This window comes from Takifugu rubripes, chromosome 21 (genome assembly GCF_901000725.2).
Source record: "Takifugu rubripes chromosome 21, fTakRub1.2, whole genome shotgun sequence".
NCBI classification, from domain to species: Eukaryota; Metazoa; Chordata; class Actinopteri; order Tetraodontiformes; family Tetraodontidae; genus Takifugu; species Takifugu rubripes.
In genome coordinates, this window is record NC_042305.1 from 15,992,948 (window position 1) to 16,007,244 (window position 14,297).

Genomic DNA, 14,297 nt, shown 5'->3' on the forward strand with positions numbered 1-14,297 from the left:
TTTGAACTTGTTTGCGTTTGGGGGGGGGGGGGGGGGGGGGGGGGGCAGAGTTGGTGTGATCTGTAAATTATTGTCGCGCTGGAGGCGCCGCAGAACCTCTTTGAATTGTTTTCCGCCCCACTTTTCTGGAAGGCGTAACACATGTTGACCATTGCTTCTCCAGGCGGCCGCATTCTTGACCTAAAACGTCCTCGCAGTTGGTTTTCATAATCACGCATCTGACAGCAAGATGAGACCCGGTTTTCTGCAAGTCCGCTGAGAGAATGGACGCTTTTATGCCAACACTTGACTACCTAAGCGCTTCAGTCATTGCAGTTTAGCTTTCCAGCTTCAACGGAGTAATTGTTGTAAATATTGCAGCGCAGAGGCGTGCACAATCAGCCCCTGCACGACGAGCCCGTCTTTTGTCCTCCAGCACAAAGGCTGGACTCGTCATCTTATATCGGAGTGAAAAGAGGACAGTGTTTATCTATTCTTCCAGGGCCCTTTCAGCGCACACAGCGCTTATTTGCAGGCGCACAATGAGCAGAAAAGGCACCGGGCAGAAGATGTTCTTCAGGAACCGGTTCAGAATGGAAGTGGCAACAATGGACTCTTTATTCTGCACACAGAATGATAGAGAAACAATTGTCATTTCGGGCCAGCACCGTTTGTTTAAGAGCAAAGCAGGACAGATATGCACATAATACACAGTAGAGGAGGAAATATATATGATAGATAGATAGATAGATAGATAGATAGATAGATAGATAGATAGATAGATAGATAGATAGATAGATAGATAGATAGATAGATAGATCGAAAATAACTTTATTAAAGTTTGGGAAACTTTCATTTGCTAGCGTTATTAAATGCAATAGCAAAGTCAGCCTACATGTAAATGAAGGGTTTATAATAATGATGGTGATTAGGTGCATTAAGTTGCTGTTGCGGCCACTTGTTGCTGATCAAAAACGTATCGAATTTGCAAAATTAGCCCGGTTCAATCCTGAAGCGTCCTGAGGAGGGTAGTGTTTGTTTTAAGGTGGCACGCTCGGGTCCTTTTAAAAACCCACATATCAGACCGCGGCGGGAGGTGGCTGCAGCTGCAAACGCGCCCCCTTTGGTTTCCATCGATCCCACGAAAAGGAAAACCGTCCGAACTTTGCGTGTTTGCTCCGTTGCCCGCGGGATTCGTCGGGTCCGCCGTTCCTCCTTAACTGGAGTGCTGGCACTTGAGAGCGGGGAGCGCAGGAGGAGCGGGTCGGAACGATCGGTGGGTGGAGATAGAACCCTTTTGGGAGAGAGGAACAAAAACTAAAAAAAAAAAAAAAAAAAAATCACGTGTTTGGAGATCAAAGGAGATTCGCTTTGTAAAGGGGGGGGAGGAGAAAGGGTGAGAAAGAGAGAGAGAGAGCGAGCGAGCGCGTTTGGAGGCGATGTAATTGACAAGGCTCGCAGCGGTGGGACACACACGCTTTAGCCGAGGCTCAGCTTTTTACTGCCCACTTTCGACCCGATTTCAGCCACCGCCACCCGACCCATTAATCCGTGTGAAATTATGTCCCGATCGGCGCAGATCCAGCCGGCAAGATGATGATTCTACCAAGGAGAGGCTCCGATTGTGGACATGACTCGGGGCTCCTGCTGGTCTTCGTGGTGGCCGCGTCTCTCGGTGCCGCTCTCGCCAAGGATACTGCGTTTGTGGAGGTGGTTCTGTTCGAGTCCAGTCCCAATGGAGATTACACTACGTACACGACTGGCCTGCAGGGACGGTTCTCCAAAGCCGGAGCCACGATCAGCGCGGAGGGAGAGATCGTTCAAGTAGGTGCAAAGTGTTGCCTCTTCCTTCGGGGGGCGTCAGGCGAGCGCCGCGGCGCAGGCTCGGACTCGGACCCCTCCATGCTGCTCTTCTTCAAACTTTTTCCGCGAGAGTTCGGGGGGGATTGACAACAGTTGTTTGTTTGTGTGTGTGTGTGTGTGTGTGTGTGTGTGTGTGTGTGTGTTTGTGCGTGCAGGCCGCGCGCGCGCGCGCTCGTGTGTGAGGATGGTTAACTCGGCTGCGAGCATATGCGGTCACAACAAGATGGCTTCTAACTTGTGGAATTCATTCAGGGAGCAAACAGGCTCTCGCAGGTTATCTTGTTGACGTCCGGGGCTCACCCCGGCGTTCGGTACAACTCCCACCCCCCGACAGAACACGCGTTCTGGGCCGGTTTTCCTGGAGAGGGAAGAAATGATCCACGACTTTCCAAAGTTTAACATTCCGAGCCAGAATTACGCATTTCTCCAAGTGCGTCAAGGCTGCGCGGTTACGATCTCTGTGCCCGTTTTAACGATGCCACCAGCACCCAAAACTCATTTCCCCCCTTTTTTAACAGTCCGAATTAGTTTAAAATCAGAAGTTTGTCTGTAACGGTTCGTTTTGATTGACTGGCTTTAGTTTTCTGCATGCGCGCTGCACGCTTCTGTTTTATTTCTCAAGTGTTCTTTAGAGCTGCATCCAGTGGTGTGTTAGGAACTACAGGTGAAGTACTTAAGTGTCCTTGGAGCTGTTTATTCTTAGATTGTCCACCTGTGATCGAGCAAAAGTCAAACACGGCTTTTCGACGCAGCCAAATGCTTTTCTGGAAGTTTTCTCATTCTCCGTTTAATCTGTTTGGTTGCTGGTTGTGAAGCAACGGAGAGCTGGGCTTCCCGTCATGCACCAGAGATCTAAAGTATCATGTTTTATTTCCTGACCTCTGCTGTGATGCCAGGGCAGCTTTATTAGAAGCCACATGAATGCACATCAGTGATTGGGGTGCCTGCATCCAGCTGAGGCATCTCTAAAATCCAAACCATCTCCATCTATCTCCTCACTGGATTGTCAGCATCAGAGATGAAGAGAATGCACTCGGCATAAAAATGCCCCGTTTATACCCGGGGATGGCCGTTTGGCGCCGCTCTGTAACCAGACCTCGGCTTTAAATCGCAAACCACGTCTATTTAAGTTTGCTTTCTTTGCTAACATGGCCTCTGACCGCTCAAGTGCCAGCCTGTATTTTGACAGGCTATAATGAGGGGCAGTCTGTCCGGGATGGGGCGCTTTCCTCCAAGTCTCGCGGACATTCGTCTGAAGATCCGTGAAAGTCGTAACGGCCGATGACTGACGGCCGCATAAATCCAGGGGTCCAATTTTAAACTGGTATCAAAACTGGCAGTTGCCGATGCTGCACTTGTGAAATAACACGGCCGCGGCGTGTTGGGAAACTGCTGCGGTGCTGTAATGGATATTGTTTAACACTGCAGTTAGGTTGAACACATATTTAGGTTCTACATCTAGTCGTCCGCATTGACCTCCGCCGCCGCCGCCGCCGTCTCCTCTGCAGCCGTGGCGTGTCCTCTGAATAGGGCCCTTGATTGGGTCTGCCTGAGGTTTCTGGGCCTTGCAGCCCTCTTTTTTTCCTGCTTGAACAGCATCCTGAGGGTTCCTGTTACCTTGTGTGTACATTAATGGCCAGATCTCTGCAGGTTATGGGTTCAAATACAGGGGAAAGGAGCAGGGGGGGAGCGCAGGCTTAACCACAATCACCGCTGAAGTATTCCCAAATCCCCTTTGGTTACTCTGTAAAGCTAACACCTGCCCAGCTCTGCCTGCAGAGTGCGAAAAGTGGTAAATGCTGCGGGGGCCAAAAATAATAGTTAATTTGCTTCTCATTCTGCTCCGGGAGGGTGTGATGATGTAGGTCTGCACCTAGAGCCAAAACCCCTGCGTATCCAGGCCAACTCTCCCAGTACTGCAGCTCAGGTCTGGTATGGAATTCTGTATTTCTGTCAGTTTGATTGAACGTGCAGGGTGGCGAACGTCCATCCATCAGGCTACAACTTCTCTTTCCTGTCAGCTAATTATCTGTATTCATCTCATCGTGGAGCAAAACAGTTGCTCATTAGCCTGCAGCAGCGGCACATCGACACGTACGTTGTGTCCCCGTTGGTGTTTTTCCAAAGTAGACAATTTCCGACAAAGCTGAAACAACGCCATGAATAAAAAAAAAAAAAAAAGAATCCCGCACTAATATTCCCGTTCACTTACACCCACGTATAGCCTGAATAAAGTAATGAGGCGTGTTTATGCGCCAGGGAGGGCGTGCGATGCTCGTGTACGGGAACCGTGCGTCAGATGTGTGGTATGCTAATGTGTATGAAATCAGAATCGGGACACGTAGCGTTTATACTGAGCGTAAATAAAAAGGCCGACCCCCTGGCTGTGCCGAGGATGGTGCCGGTCACGTTTCCACCGACTGTCAGCAGATTTGGCTTCATTTAAAAAGCGAGTGAATGAAGTGCTGGTTGATGGGTGGGTGATGACACTCAAAGTGTTCCTCAGATCTAATTGTCGGCCCGACGGAGCCAGACGCCCGCTCAGACTTAATATAACCTCTTTTGTCACGCCGTTGTTGACTCGCGCGCCGCCCTCTTTATTAGTACCTGTTTGATGTGAAGGGAACGCCATCTGCCGCTCATCGTTGGCTTTTGTCTCCCCGCCGATGCCTCGTCTTCCCTTTTCAGCGAGGCGAGCCGCAGTGCGCCCGCCTGCGCGCACATCTGCCTCTGATTTGTCGGCGCGAGCGAGGAGCCGAGGCGGGGACGTGGCAGGGGCGCGCTCGGGACCAGATGGAACTCGCTCCATTGTCGTCAGACCCGAAGGGAGCAGCGTGGCTTTTGCCTGCTTCCTCTCGGAGGGGATGTCGAGATGGGGACATCCCAGGATCTCAGCCTCAGGAAGGAGAGGCTTTAGTTTCAACGCCCTTAATCTCTTTCACCTTTTAACTTCATCCCTCCGTGCGGAGCGTGCCAAAAGATACAACTGGAACGCCTCACAACGGGGCATTTTTTTGTCGATCGGGTATGCAGGGGGGGTTAAAGTAGTAGTTTGGGGCCAAGACAACGATGAGCCCTGGTCCTGGAGCTCCTACCTTAGACTTGGCAGGACTTGTGTCGCGCTGCATTTAGACTATAATGAGAGCTTTAGTGGTTTAAGGCACACAGCATGCTTTCTCACCACAGAGTGGAAACCCCAAGAGGCCATAACGGGCTGGTCCTAGACAGGAGGTGCCAGGGACCGGGCCACTCCCAGGGCCAAAGCAACAGTCACGGTACACAAAATGCTGGTTTAAAGGTTGAAAGCGCCGCTCTCCACTTCTTTTTTTCCCCATTTATTGGCTTGGCGGTTGCAGCTGGACGTATTTCCAGTGCTATCGTCTCTCTTAACCGCCACCCTGTTTCGCTTTCATGGCTCGGCCAAAGTAATTTGAGGCTGCGTTTCTCTCCTTTTCAGAATAGAACAGACTAAACTGTTTTTCTCGCGCGCCTGTTTGACACCCCCCCGCCCCCCCATCACCACCGCTCTGCTGATGCTAACGCAGCCAAAGCATACATCACGCTGATTTTGTACGAAATGCAAATTGCTAGTGGGAGTGCTCGGTTCTTCGTCCTGTTTATAGAAATAAAACGATGAATCGTCGAAAATTGTGATGTGTAAATAAGAGCTGCAGGATTGGGCTGCCACCTGACCACTGAGAACATTCAGGTGTACACCTCCAAACACCCGTTGGTGCACGTGCTCCTTGGTCCTGTCCAGGTCGGAGCAAGTGCACCAGATACAGGTGAAACAGGTCCTTTGCCTGCTTTGATCTTCCATGAAAGGCAACACCTTTGCAGTGAGTCACTCTATGTTTTGCACTCGACGGGTCCTCGACGTGCGCGCCCATTCTGTGACATAGCGCTGAAAGGCCCGGTCCATCCTCCCGTCCCATAATTTAATCCTCCGACACACGGGTTCTGCTAAACAAAGCCTGTGGGGTCGAGGGTTATGAAATAACAATACTCCCAGTGGTTCATCCAAGCAGAGGCACGCTTTGTTGTCTGCTCGGAATGTGCTGACTAACCGCGCACGGCCGCAACGCCAGCCTCCCCCTTTTGTTGGACTTTTTTAGCCACCGGACTCTGGACGCAGCCACATCCGTTCAACGCTTTGCTCTTTGATTGAACTTGAAAACTCGTGTGTTTTTGATAACTTTGCATCATATTACCTTCGGAATTGCCCGTTGTTGCCAGCTTTATTTATTATTCATGGACATCCTCCACCCCTGTGCCGAGCGCACAGCTTCGTCTTCATATTGGGACGCTTCTCCCACCAGGCCCTTTGTTAAAAATCCTGCCATCTTTCTTTCCCTCCCTCTCTTTTTCCTTAATGGCTTTAAGCTGAGCTGTGGCAAAGGTCACCCCGGCAGAGTCACAGGGGTCTCAGGTGGGAGCTGAGAGAGCGTATTCTTCACCTCTCGCCACCTGTGTTCCATTAATGATGAAGATCCAGGCTGCAGCACAATGAGGCCACAGCTATGATGGATTGGACTTGCTTGGCAAATGAGAACAACCTGCTTCATATCTCCATATATTTTTCCCTTCCTCTGGCAGGACTGTGCATCACTGCACCTTGTTACACCAAAGATTGTGAAACACTTCTTTCCCTGTGACCCCAAAGCTCGACCCAGGGGGCTAATTTTGTGCTGTGCGATACAGTATACCAAGAGATGTTCTGTTGTGTTGCTGCCTTTAAAGTTCTCATCTCGACACTGTGCAAAACTAGTGTGGTGCCTGGCTCTGGGAGGTGGTGGTGCAGTGCTTAACTGTTGCAGTTAACCTGATCTGCAGGTTGGTCTATGCGGCGTCCACCGAGAGCCCCTGGACCCTGATCTGGGAGGGGCCTGCAGGGCCGCTGGTGGTGGCGCTGCGGGTGTAAACCACATGAATGTGCCGCCTGAGCAGATAAGATCAGACAGGGCGGTGAGGCCTGGGAGGCCGTGACGCTCTGCGCGGCTCCACACACGCAACATCAAAGGGAGTGCTGAAGGGGAACGGCGAAGGCAAGAAGAGCGCGAGGGCTGGACCAGACGCTTCAAAGGTTTCTCGGTATTGCCGTGCATGATATGCAACACTGCAAAAATGGGTGGTGATGTAACTGCGGGCCTTCGAGCTGAATCCACTCCCATACAAATAAAGGTGGAGGTGTTCCCTCGCACAGGCAGCTTAAGTTGGTTGAACGCCCGGAAGGCAAATGTGTTGGACTCTTTCCTATTGCTTTGTTGATGTAACGATCCTTAAAAAACAGTTTTGTGTATGTTTTGGATTGAAAACTTTGGAAGGAGCAGCTGTTCTTATCAGATAGGTGAACCCAACGGAGAGCTTTAAGGTAGACAGGTGACTCTTAATGTGGTGAGACGGATGTGGATTCATAAACATGTTCAGCTGAACTTGATTGCAATTCTTTTCCAAATGCTCCACTTAATTGACAGCTCACATGATAATTGAGAGGCGCATGATGACAGGAATCTTACAAGTCTGATGATTTCGGTTGTTAAAAGGTTATTTGGAACCCTTTTTGGGGACATTCTTCACATTTAGGATGGCAGCACAAAGAATTGGGTAAGAGTTGGAGAATATCACCAGTCCATCTAGTTTCTCCCTGTAGATACATCTCATGTCCACGTGGACGCCCTAATGCAGCCTTAGCAGTGGCGAGCAGCAGGGGAAGGTTGCTTGCGTGCCACAGGGTCGTTCCTCTGGTGGATTGGTGATTCTATTATTCAGCTCCACGGATCCAAATGGTGGATCTTAATCCGCAGGTGTGTGCGTTGGCCTCGGGTAGACACGCAAGAGTCGAATGGCGCTGCGGCTCAAAGCTCCGCCGTATCACTTTCAGTGCTGTGGGACAGCTGACATAACACAATGCTCCTTTTGGAAGCGTGGGCCACGAATGGTGGAAATCGGGGCTTCCGCCCAAGTGACTGAAGCCGTATCTGCTGTACCGATCGTCACCATTCCTTCGTAAAGCCGGCCCCTGTTTTTATTTAAGCCCAGATTTAACCAAATGTCGCATATGTGCTTCAGAATGGGGAATATGTGCAGCAGGTGTGAAGATCTCACACAAGTTCTGCTTTAGCGCAGTGATTTATGACATGTGAAGGTGCATGTCTGGATCCACATGGCAAATTTAAAGGTGGCCTTATTTATTTACATTGTTTTGTAAGACAGGCTGTAACCAATCAACTCCTAGAAACCTTCCTCCTTATGAAATATAAGGATAAGGCCGGCAATATTCTTCGGTCTGTGTCTTTGATGTCATTTTATTGGTATGCTTTACAGTTCTGGCGTGTGAGACGGAACAATCAGATTACGGCTGCTGTAATTAAACTGCGCTCTCAGTCTCCACCTTTCTGCTGTTTATCTTGAGTTGTTATGCTGTCAAACATCAGCGTTAAAACCAGACATGATTTCCCCCCCCCCCCCCTTCATATGTTCAGCCTCTGGCTGAAGAGACGGCTAACTATCAAGTCCGTTTTTAAATATCAGATGCTGTATTTACACAGATAGCGTATAGCAAAGTGCTTCAGTGTTGGCTGCCTCACCTGCTCAGCTTGTCGCTAGCTTCAGCGTTTATCTGGAGAGGACAGTTAATATGTTGTTTTGCAAAGCTGCAAATCGCCTGACGTTTCTCCTTTGCTCAGACCCTCTTATGCACGTCTGCCTCTTAATGCTACAAATTCTACCAGATCATGGCCAATTTTGCAGTAAGTAAAGCTTACCATGCAGACCATTTCTAAATTTTCCTGCTTTGATTTTTGTCCAGAACATCCTTGTGCCTAACTTAAAGCCATTTCCTATTGGCAACCACACATTGCATATTTGGGTCAGCTCTTGTGCAGCGCTGCCTCGGGCTAAGCTCGTGGACAGAGGATTTGGTGAGCTACTGATGCATAGGTTTGTCATAATTATTGTTTTGCTAAAGCTCCAGTTAGAAGCAGCTAGGCAACAGCAACGCTAGCAATTCTAATTGAAGTGTGGGCTTGAGCTTTGAAGGGAGAAAAAGTTGTCATTTTGCACTCAACTTTCAGTTGTTGCCTTTGATTTCTGATTGCTGGCGTTGGCACGGCCTCTTCTCTACGCTGTATTTCCGTACCCGGAAGCTTTTTCAACCAGCCTTGCAATACAATGAGGCACAAGCCAGTGGGCGATGGAACATTTTCGTCCCATCATTGCTCTCCCTATTTTTTTGATTGAAGATGGATCAGTCCTCCCTCTCTCTCTCTGTCTTCTCTCTGTGTTCTGCATGGGTGGGTGGGGGAGGGGGTGGGGATATAAATGTGAGACCACACATGCTGTGTCAATGTTTGCTAGAATAATTATAGACAATGTGGGCCAATAACAAGAGGAGTGCAGTAACCTGAACTCACTTTGTTCTGCCCCGGCAGTAACACAAAAGCCATTCACGGATGCGCCGCTCTGCACTTTAAGCTGGCACGGTGCGCGGTCCTGAGGATCTGCAGGGAAAATGGATTGGTTTCTATGGAATCTGAATCGCTCTCACTTACCCAATTTGTGTGAGCTCAAAGTGACGCTGATGTCACTCTCAAAGAGTTTAAAGCACTGCCCGGACATCGCTGCCAAAAACAGCCCTACCCCCTGTCACCCCCAGGAGTCGACCAACACATGACTCTGGCTTAGAGGGCCCTCTTTAACTGGAGGATATCCGGCCACTTGGTATGCAAAAAGCCTGTGGATTCCTGAGACAAGTGTTAGAGCTGGACTTGGAGGTGACTTCCAGCGTAACCAGACAACTGTTGGATTAGCGAGACACTTTAAATTGACTGGGCCAGGAGAATGGAACCTGGCCAGGAGTAGGGCGTACTTGGTCAGTGCTGGCTAATGGGTGCTCTGGAGCTATATATACTATATCTTAGTTTACATTATCACCGTACCGATATTGCTTGCATTTATTGCAGACTAGGGAGCTTCAAAGGAAGGTGACAGATTTGAATATGGAGCAGTGACTTTGTTACTGGCAGTCTTAAAATCTTTGTTAGTTATCTACGAAGAGCGGAAACATTCCGCCATTCCTTGCATTCTCATTTCAGAATGCACCGTCACACTTCCAAAAATGTGGCTCCTCCCAAATACTTGTACTTCAAAAGAGGAAAAATATGCATATCACAACGCACAAGAAGGTCAAGAGTGCAAAAACGGCTTGAAATCCTCAGCTGGTGCCTGCGGAAGGTTGCCAAAGCGGTGAGGTTTTTTTTCCTCCTCGGACTGTAACGGAGTAACCCGTTGTTATGCTCTCGGATCTGCTCCCACCAACTGGTCCGTCCCCTCCGGTGTCCATTTTGCTGTCGGACGCATGCATCCTTTGGAGGTCGCTGGTGTCACCGAGGCACCTGTCTCCCTCACTCCCATCCCTTGTCAGCAGCTCAGATTTATTTACATTCACGCTTGTTTTCCAGGGACCCGTCCTGCAACCAGCGCGGGGCCGCCTGCCTCTTTGTAGTCGCTGGAGCTCGTGACTGCTGGCAGACTAATATTTATTCCTTGAAGGATCATGTTTACTTCCTCTCCGTAACGTTGCAGTTGATCTTTATTCCATCTTAGTGGAGTGTTGCTGTGAGGCAACAGCTGCGTGGCCGTTGCAGAATAGTGCTGACAGTCGATCAGTATTATGTTGTGTTCAATGATATTAGGTTGAATGTTTTCAGCGTTCAGCGTACCATTTCCAGATTCTCTTACTGTATTCTATGCTGCCTTGAGCCAATCCCCACCCCACCCCACTCCCTCTATCTATCATTGTCATTCCATTCTGCCAGGCTGATGTGTTCTCTTGGCGGCAGTATGTTTCTCATCACAGCTTGTGTTTCCTCTTATCTACAGTTCTTTTATCAGTGTCCACCACACATGCCCGGGAGAAAGGGGTGGCATGGTGTGTGTGTGTGCGTGTGTGTGTGTGTGTGTGTGTGTGTGTGTGTGTGTGTGTGTGTGTGTGTGTGTGTGTGTGTGTGTGTGTGTGTGTGTGTGTGTGTGTGTGTGTGTGTGTGTGTGTGTGTGAGGGGAGGGATGGCGGCAGCTGATGGTATCAGCAGGTGGAGATTTCACTACCAAGTTCAGGGGCCCTCATGTGTCCAGGGGAACGCCACCAGGAGGATCCAGCATGGGAACATATGAAGTGAACAAAGCAACCCCCCCCCCCCCCACTGTCATTGAAGCACCTGCCCAGCAACTTATACCTGACACTTGGGACGTGTCTGACACCTTTGGACAACTAAGTATGTGCAGTGTGTGAGGTCCGTGCGCCACCAAAAAAGACCCATCCTTGACATGGAAGGAACGCAGAGCGGAGATGGTGAGGAGTGAGCGGCGGGTAAACCAAAGAAGGTAGTCACAAAAGCCCAAAATTATATCGCTGGTGGATATCTGAATGCCTGGAATGCCTTGGATGGCTGCTGTACACTTTTGGCTTTGTCTTTGTGGGGATGAATAGAGGCCTCTGTGGTGGTGATGACAGGCTTCTCTGCGCTGGCTCACTGGAAGACTATAGGTGCTGGAGTTGGGAGGTTTAAGCCTCTACATAGGGGCCGAGCCTCAACAGGAGATGCTGCTCATCTTGTTCGCCCTAAACCAACACCCTGTTTTTGCCCAGTGTTGCATTGCGCAGGTTTACTGCTGTTTTGGAGATTTCACAGTGGTGTGCAAGCATTTTTACACACACACACACACACACACACACACACACAAACAGCATATTTACTGTTCAGTGATTTGATTTTAATAATCTGGACTGCAAGCTTCTGGCAAGAGCTGCCTGGAGATGAGAGGTAGCGCTGTGCTTCAAGTCACTTAGCAAAGAATAGGTGAGCTGACACGGCTGTCGCATGCGGTTTGATCATTTCTCATCCCGCTTTAGCACAGCTGGCCAACACAAACGCGAAGTAAACGGAGCGCTCACTGGACTGAGACTCATGCTGACATGCTTGCAGGATGCCCTGGGGACTCTAATGGCCGAGGCTAGCTGTGGTCCTTGCATGTTGCTTTGAATCATTAATGAAACCAGGAGAAAGCTGCAAACTCTCCCAGCAAATACGGGACTTGTGCAAAATGAGCCATGGGGAATCTGAGCACTCTCAGGCCCTTTGCATGCCCCAGGAGTTTATCGTAGCTGCCCCTCTCGTAAATTCACAGAGCTTCTTTGATCCTATGCTGTCCTCCCAGCTGAGAGGCCAAAGGATGCAAGCAGCTCTTTTAGTTTCCCATTCAAGTCACACATTCTTTCTTCAAGGGCCTAGAGGCCCTGACCCCTTATTGCAGTCAAAATTCATATGCAAAAATGGGTCATGCTCAACAGGCTACATGAATATGCACCTTTCGTCCTGAAACGCTGAGAAAAAATGTTTGCATGAAGGTGCAAATTGTTGTGGAAAGAAAATCAGAATTAGTACCAATAGTATTTTTCAAAGATAATGCTCAGGAAAAGAATTGAGAAGCTCCCAAAATCTCAAATGCCACAAAATCTTTTTAAATTTTTGGTCTCTGGTTCCGTCTGAACCTGGCTGTTTGAGCTGTGAGAAAGCTGCTCTGGGGTGACAGTAACTCACAAACATAAAATATCACACAAACAATTGGGAAAAATGAGTGGGGGCAGTTAAACAATGCAGTGTAGCACACAGGAAATACTTGAATGAATGCTAAAGACTTACCTATAGCTGACAGTGACGTACGTGTTACTCTTAGTGTATATACACATATACAGTTCACCATCAAAGTATTCTATATTTTATTTAACTGTTGCAAGTCTTGCTGGGTTTTCAGCAGAGGGTAGAAACTACTTCAGGTTAGCGCTAGTCTGCAGTGACTTATGTAGCCTTTTATTGGCACTTGAGCTAATTTGAACCTTGCTGGAGATGGTACTAAAAAAATACCTGGTACCAGGTACGATAGTAAATTGGTAAATTGGTAGTGTATGTGGGGCCCCAGAAGTTACGGCCAACTTAAATGGTTCCTTGTTTCTAATAAAAACAAAAATGAAATAGCATGGTTCCCTGGGAGTTTATGACCTTTTAGCAACGCTCCTCGTTGCTTTTATGGTGTAATTTATGACTCGGCATTGAGCGGACGTGAGGGCGGAGCAAAATCTCTGACCACACGGGCAAAGACGAGTACTCTCCCCACTGACCCGATAGTTAGAAGTCGACCATTACCTCTCTTTGACACTGATGGTAGGAAGTGTCCTCATGTAAATGATGTCTGCTTAACTAAGTGCAGTCAGTTTCACAAGCTAACAACTTTCCTTCGCCTCTGAGGGCCAATTGGCTCTTGTCTCTGCTATTATAACCATATAATAACAGGTGCATCCTACTGCATCTTTGGCCAATTATTTGCACTGGTACAACATGCTTGAAAGGGGCAGTATCTTTGCTTGACAAGACGGCTGAGGGGGGGATGGAATGACCGAGCGCCACAGATCCACACCCATGTCTGTGGTCAATGTGCTCCTGAGGTGACCAGTAAAGTGATACCGTCACGTAAGCTGAAGGTATTAAGTCATCGCAAATGAAGTTTCACCTGAACTGCTTTTTCTCACATAAAGTGCATTTTCCATCAAAATAATTCTTTGACTTTATCTCACCTGCTGGACCTTAAAAACCTTTGGGGGACAAGCTCCTTTGTTCCAGCTCGACGGAGCCCTTTTACTTACATTTATCTCATCTGAAGGAATCAATCCTCAAAGTAACTTCGAAGCCCTTCACCCCCCCCCCCCCCCCCCCCCCCTCTTTATTGCATGCCTGCACAAAGGCTTTGCTCAGCACAGTTCAGTGAACAGTGTTGGTATGATCACCTCTGCATCCCCACCCCCTTTTTATTGGTGTATTCAGGGGGTCGGTGGATGAGTGTGTTTGGTGTAGAGGGGGAGGCCGGGTCAACATCAGTATGGTCATTTAAAGTTGGCATATCTGTGATGAAGCCATACAATTTGGAAGTTTTGTGCCCAGTCTCCAGAACAAAGAGGTCAGTCTAGGTGGTGCGTTGAAATTTCCATAGCAACGGCAACTATTTAATGATGGGTGTAAGTTGTCTTGGTGTCCACTCACATTTGACACAACTGCCTCATGTTTCCTTGATCCTCTTTGTGAGGTTCTGTCTCAAAAGCTACAGTGGGATTATACAACCACACACTTTGTGAGTTTTATCTATTTGACTTTTATTTTCTTTCTGCGCCACTGAGCAAAAACCACATAAGAAATCCTTCGTAAAATGAATGAATAGGCCCACAATATAATGTCAGATTTTTAAATCTAAACAATTCAAGCAAGACGTTTTCATGGACGGAGGTATCTCACATTAGACTACACCCTGTGGTTGATGTCTCTTCCCCTTTCAGTCTTGTCAAACATTCCATAACGTCTCCTGTAGCCTGAACCCGGCCGCTCTGCCAGGATGAGGCTGTTCTGTTC

At 48.6% G+C, this 14,297-nt stretch overlaps 1 protein-coding gene across 2 annotated transcripts in view; it reads left to right on the top strand.

Moving 5' to 3' along the window:
• The first annotated feature begins 567 nt into the window (after window positions 1–567).
• znrf3 (zinc and ring finger 3) overlaps window positions 568–14,297 on the top strand; it is a 43,114-nt gene continuing 29,384 nt past the window's right edge. Inside the window, exon 1 of one of the 2 annotated variants that reach the window (XM_029829438.1) lies at window positions 568–1,803. In XM_029829438.1, the coding sequence (XP_029685298.1) occupies window positions 1,573–1,803 (231 nt within the window). In that variant the 5' untranslated portion in view covers window positions 568–1,572. The remainder of the gene's footprint in view (window positions 1,804–14,297) is intronic. The other variant, XM_011615957.2, reaches the window with a different exon arrangement.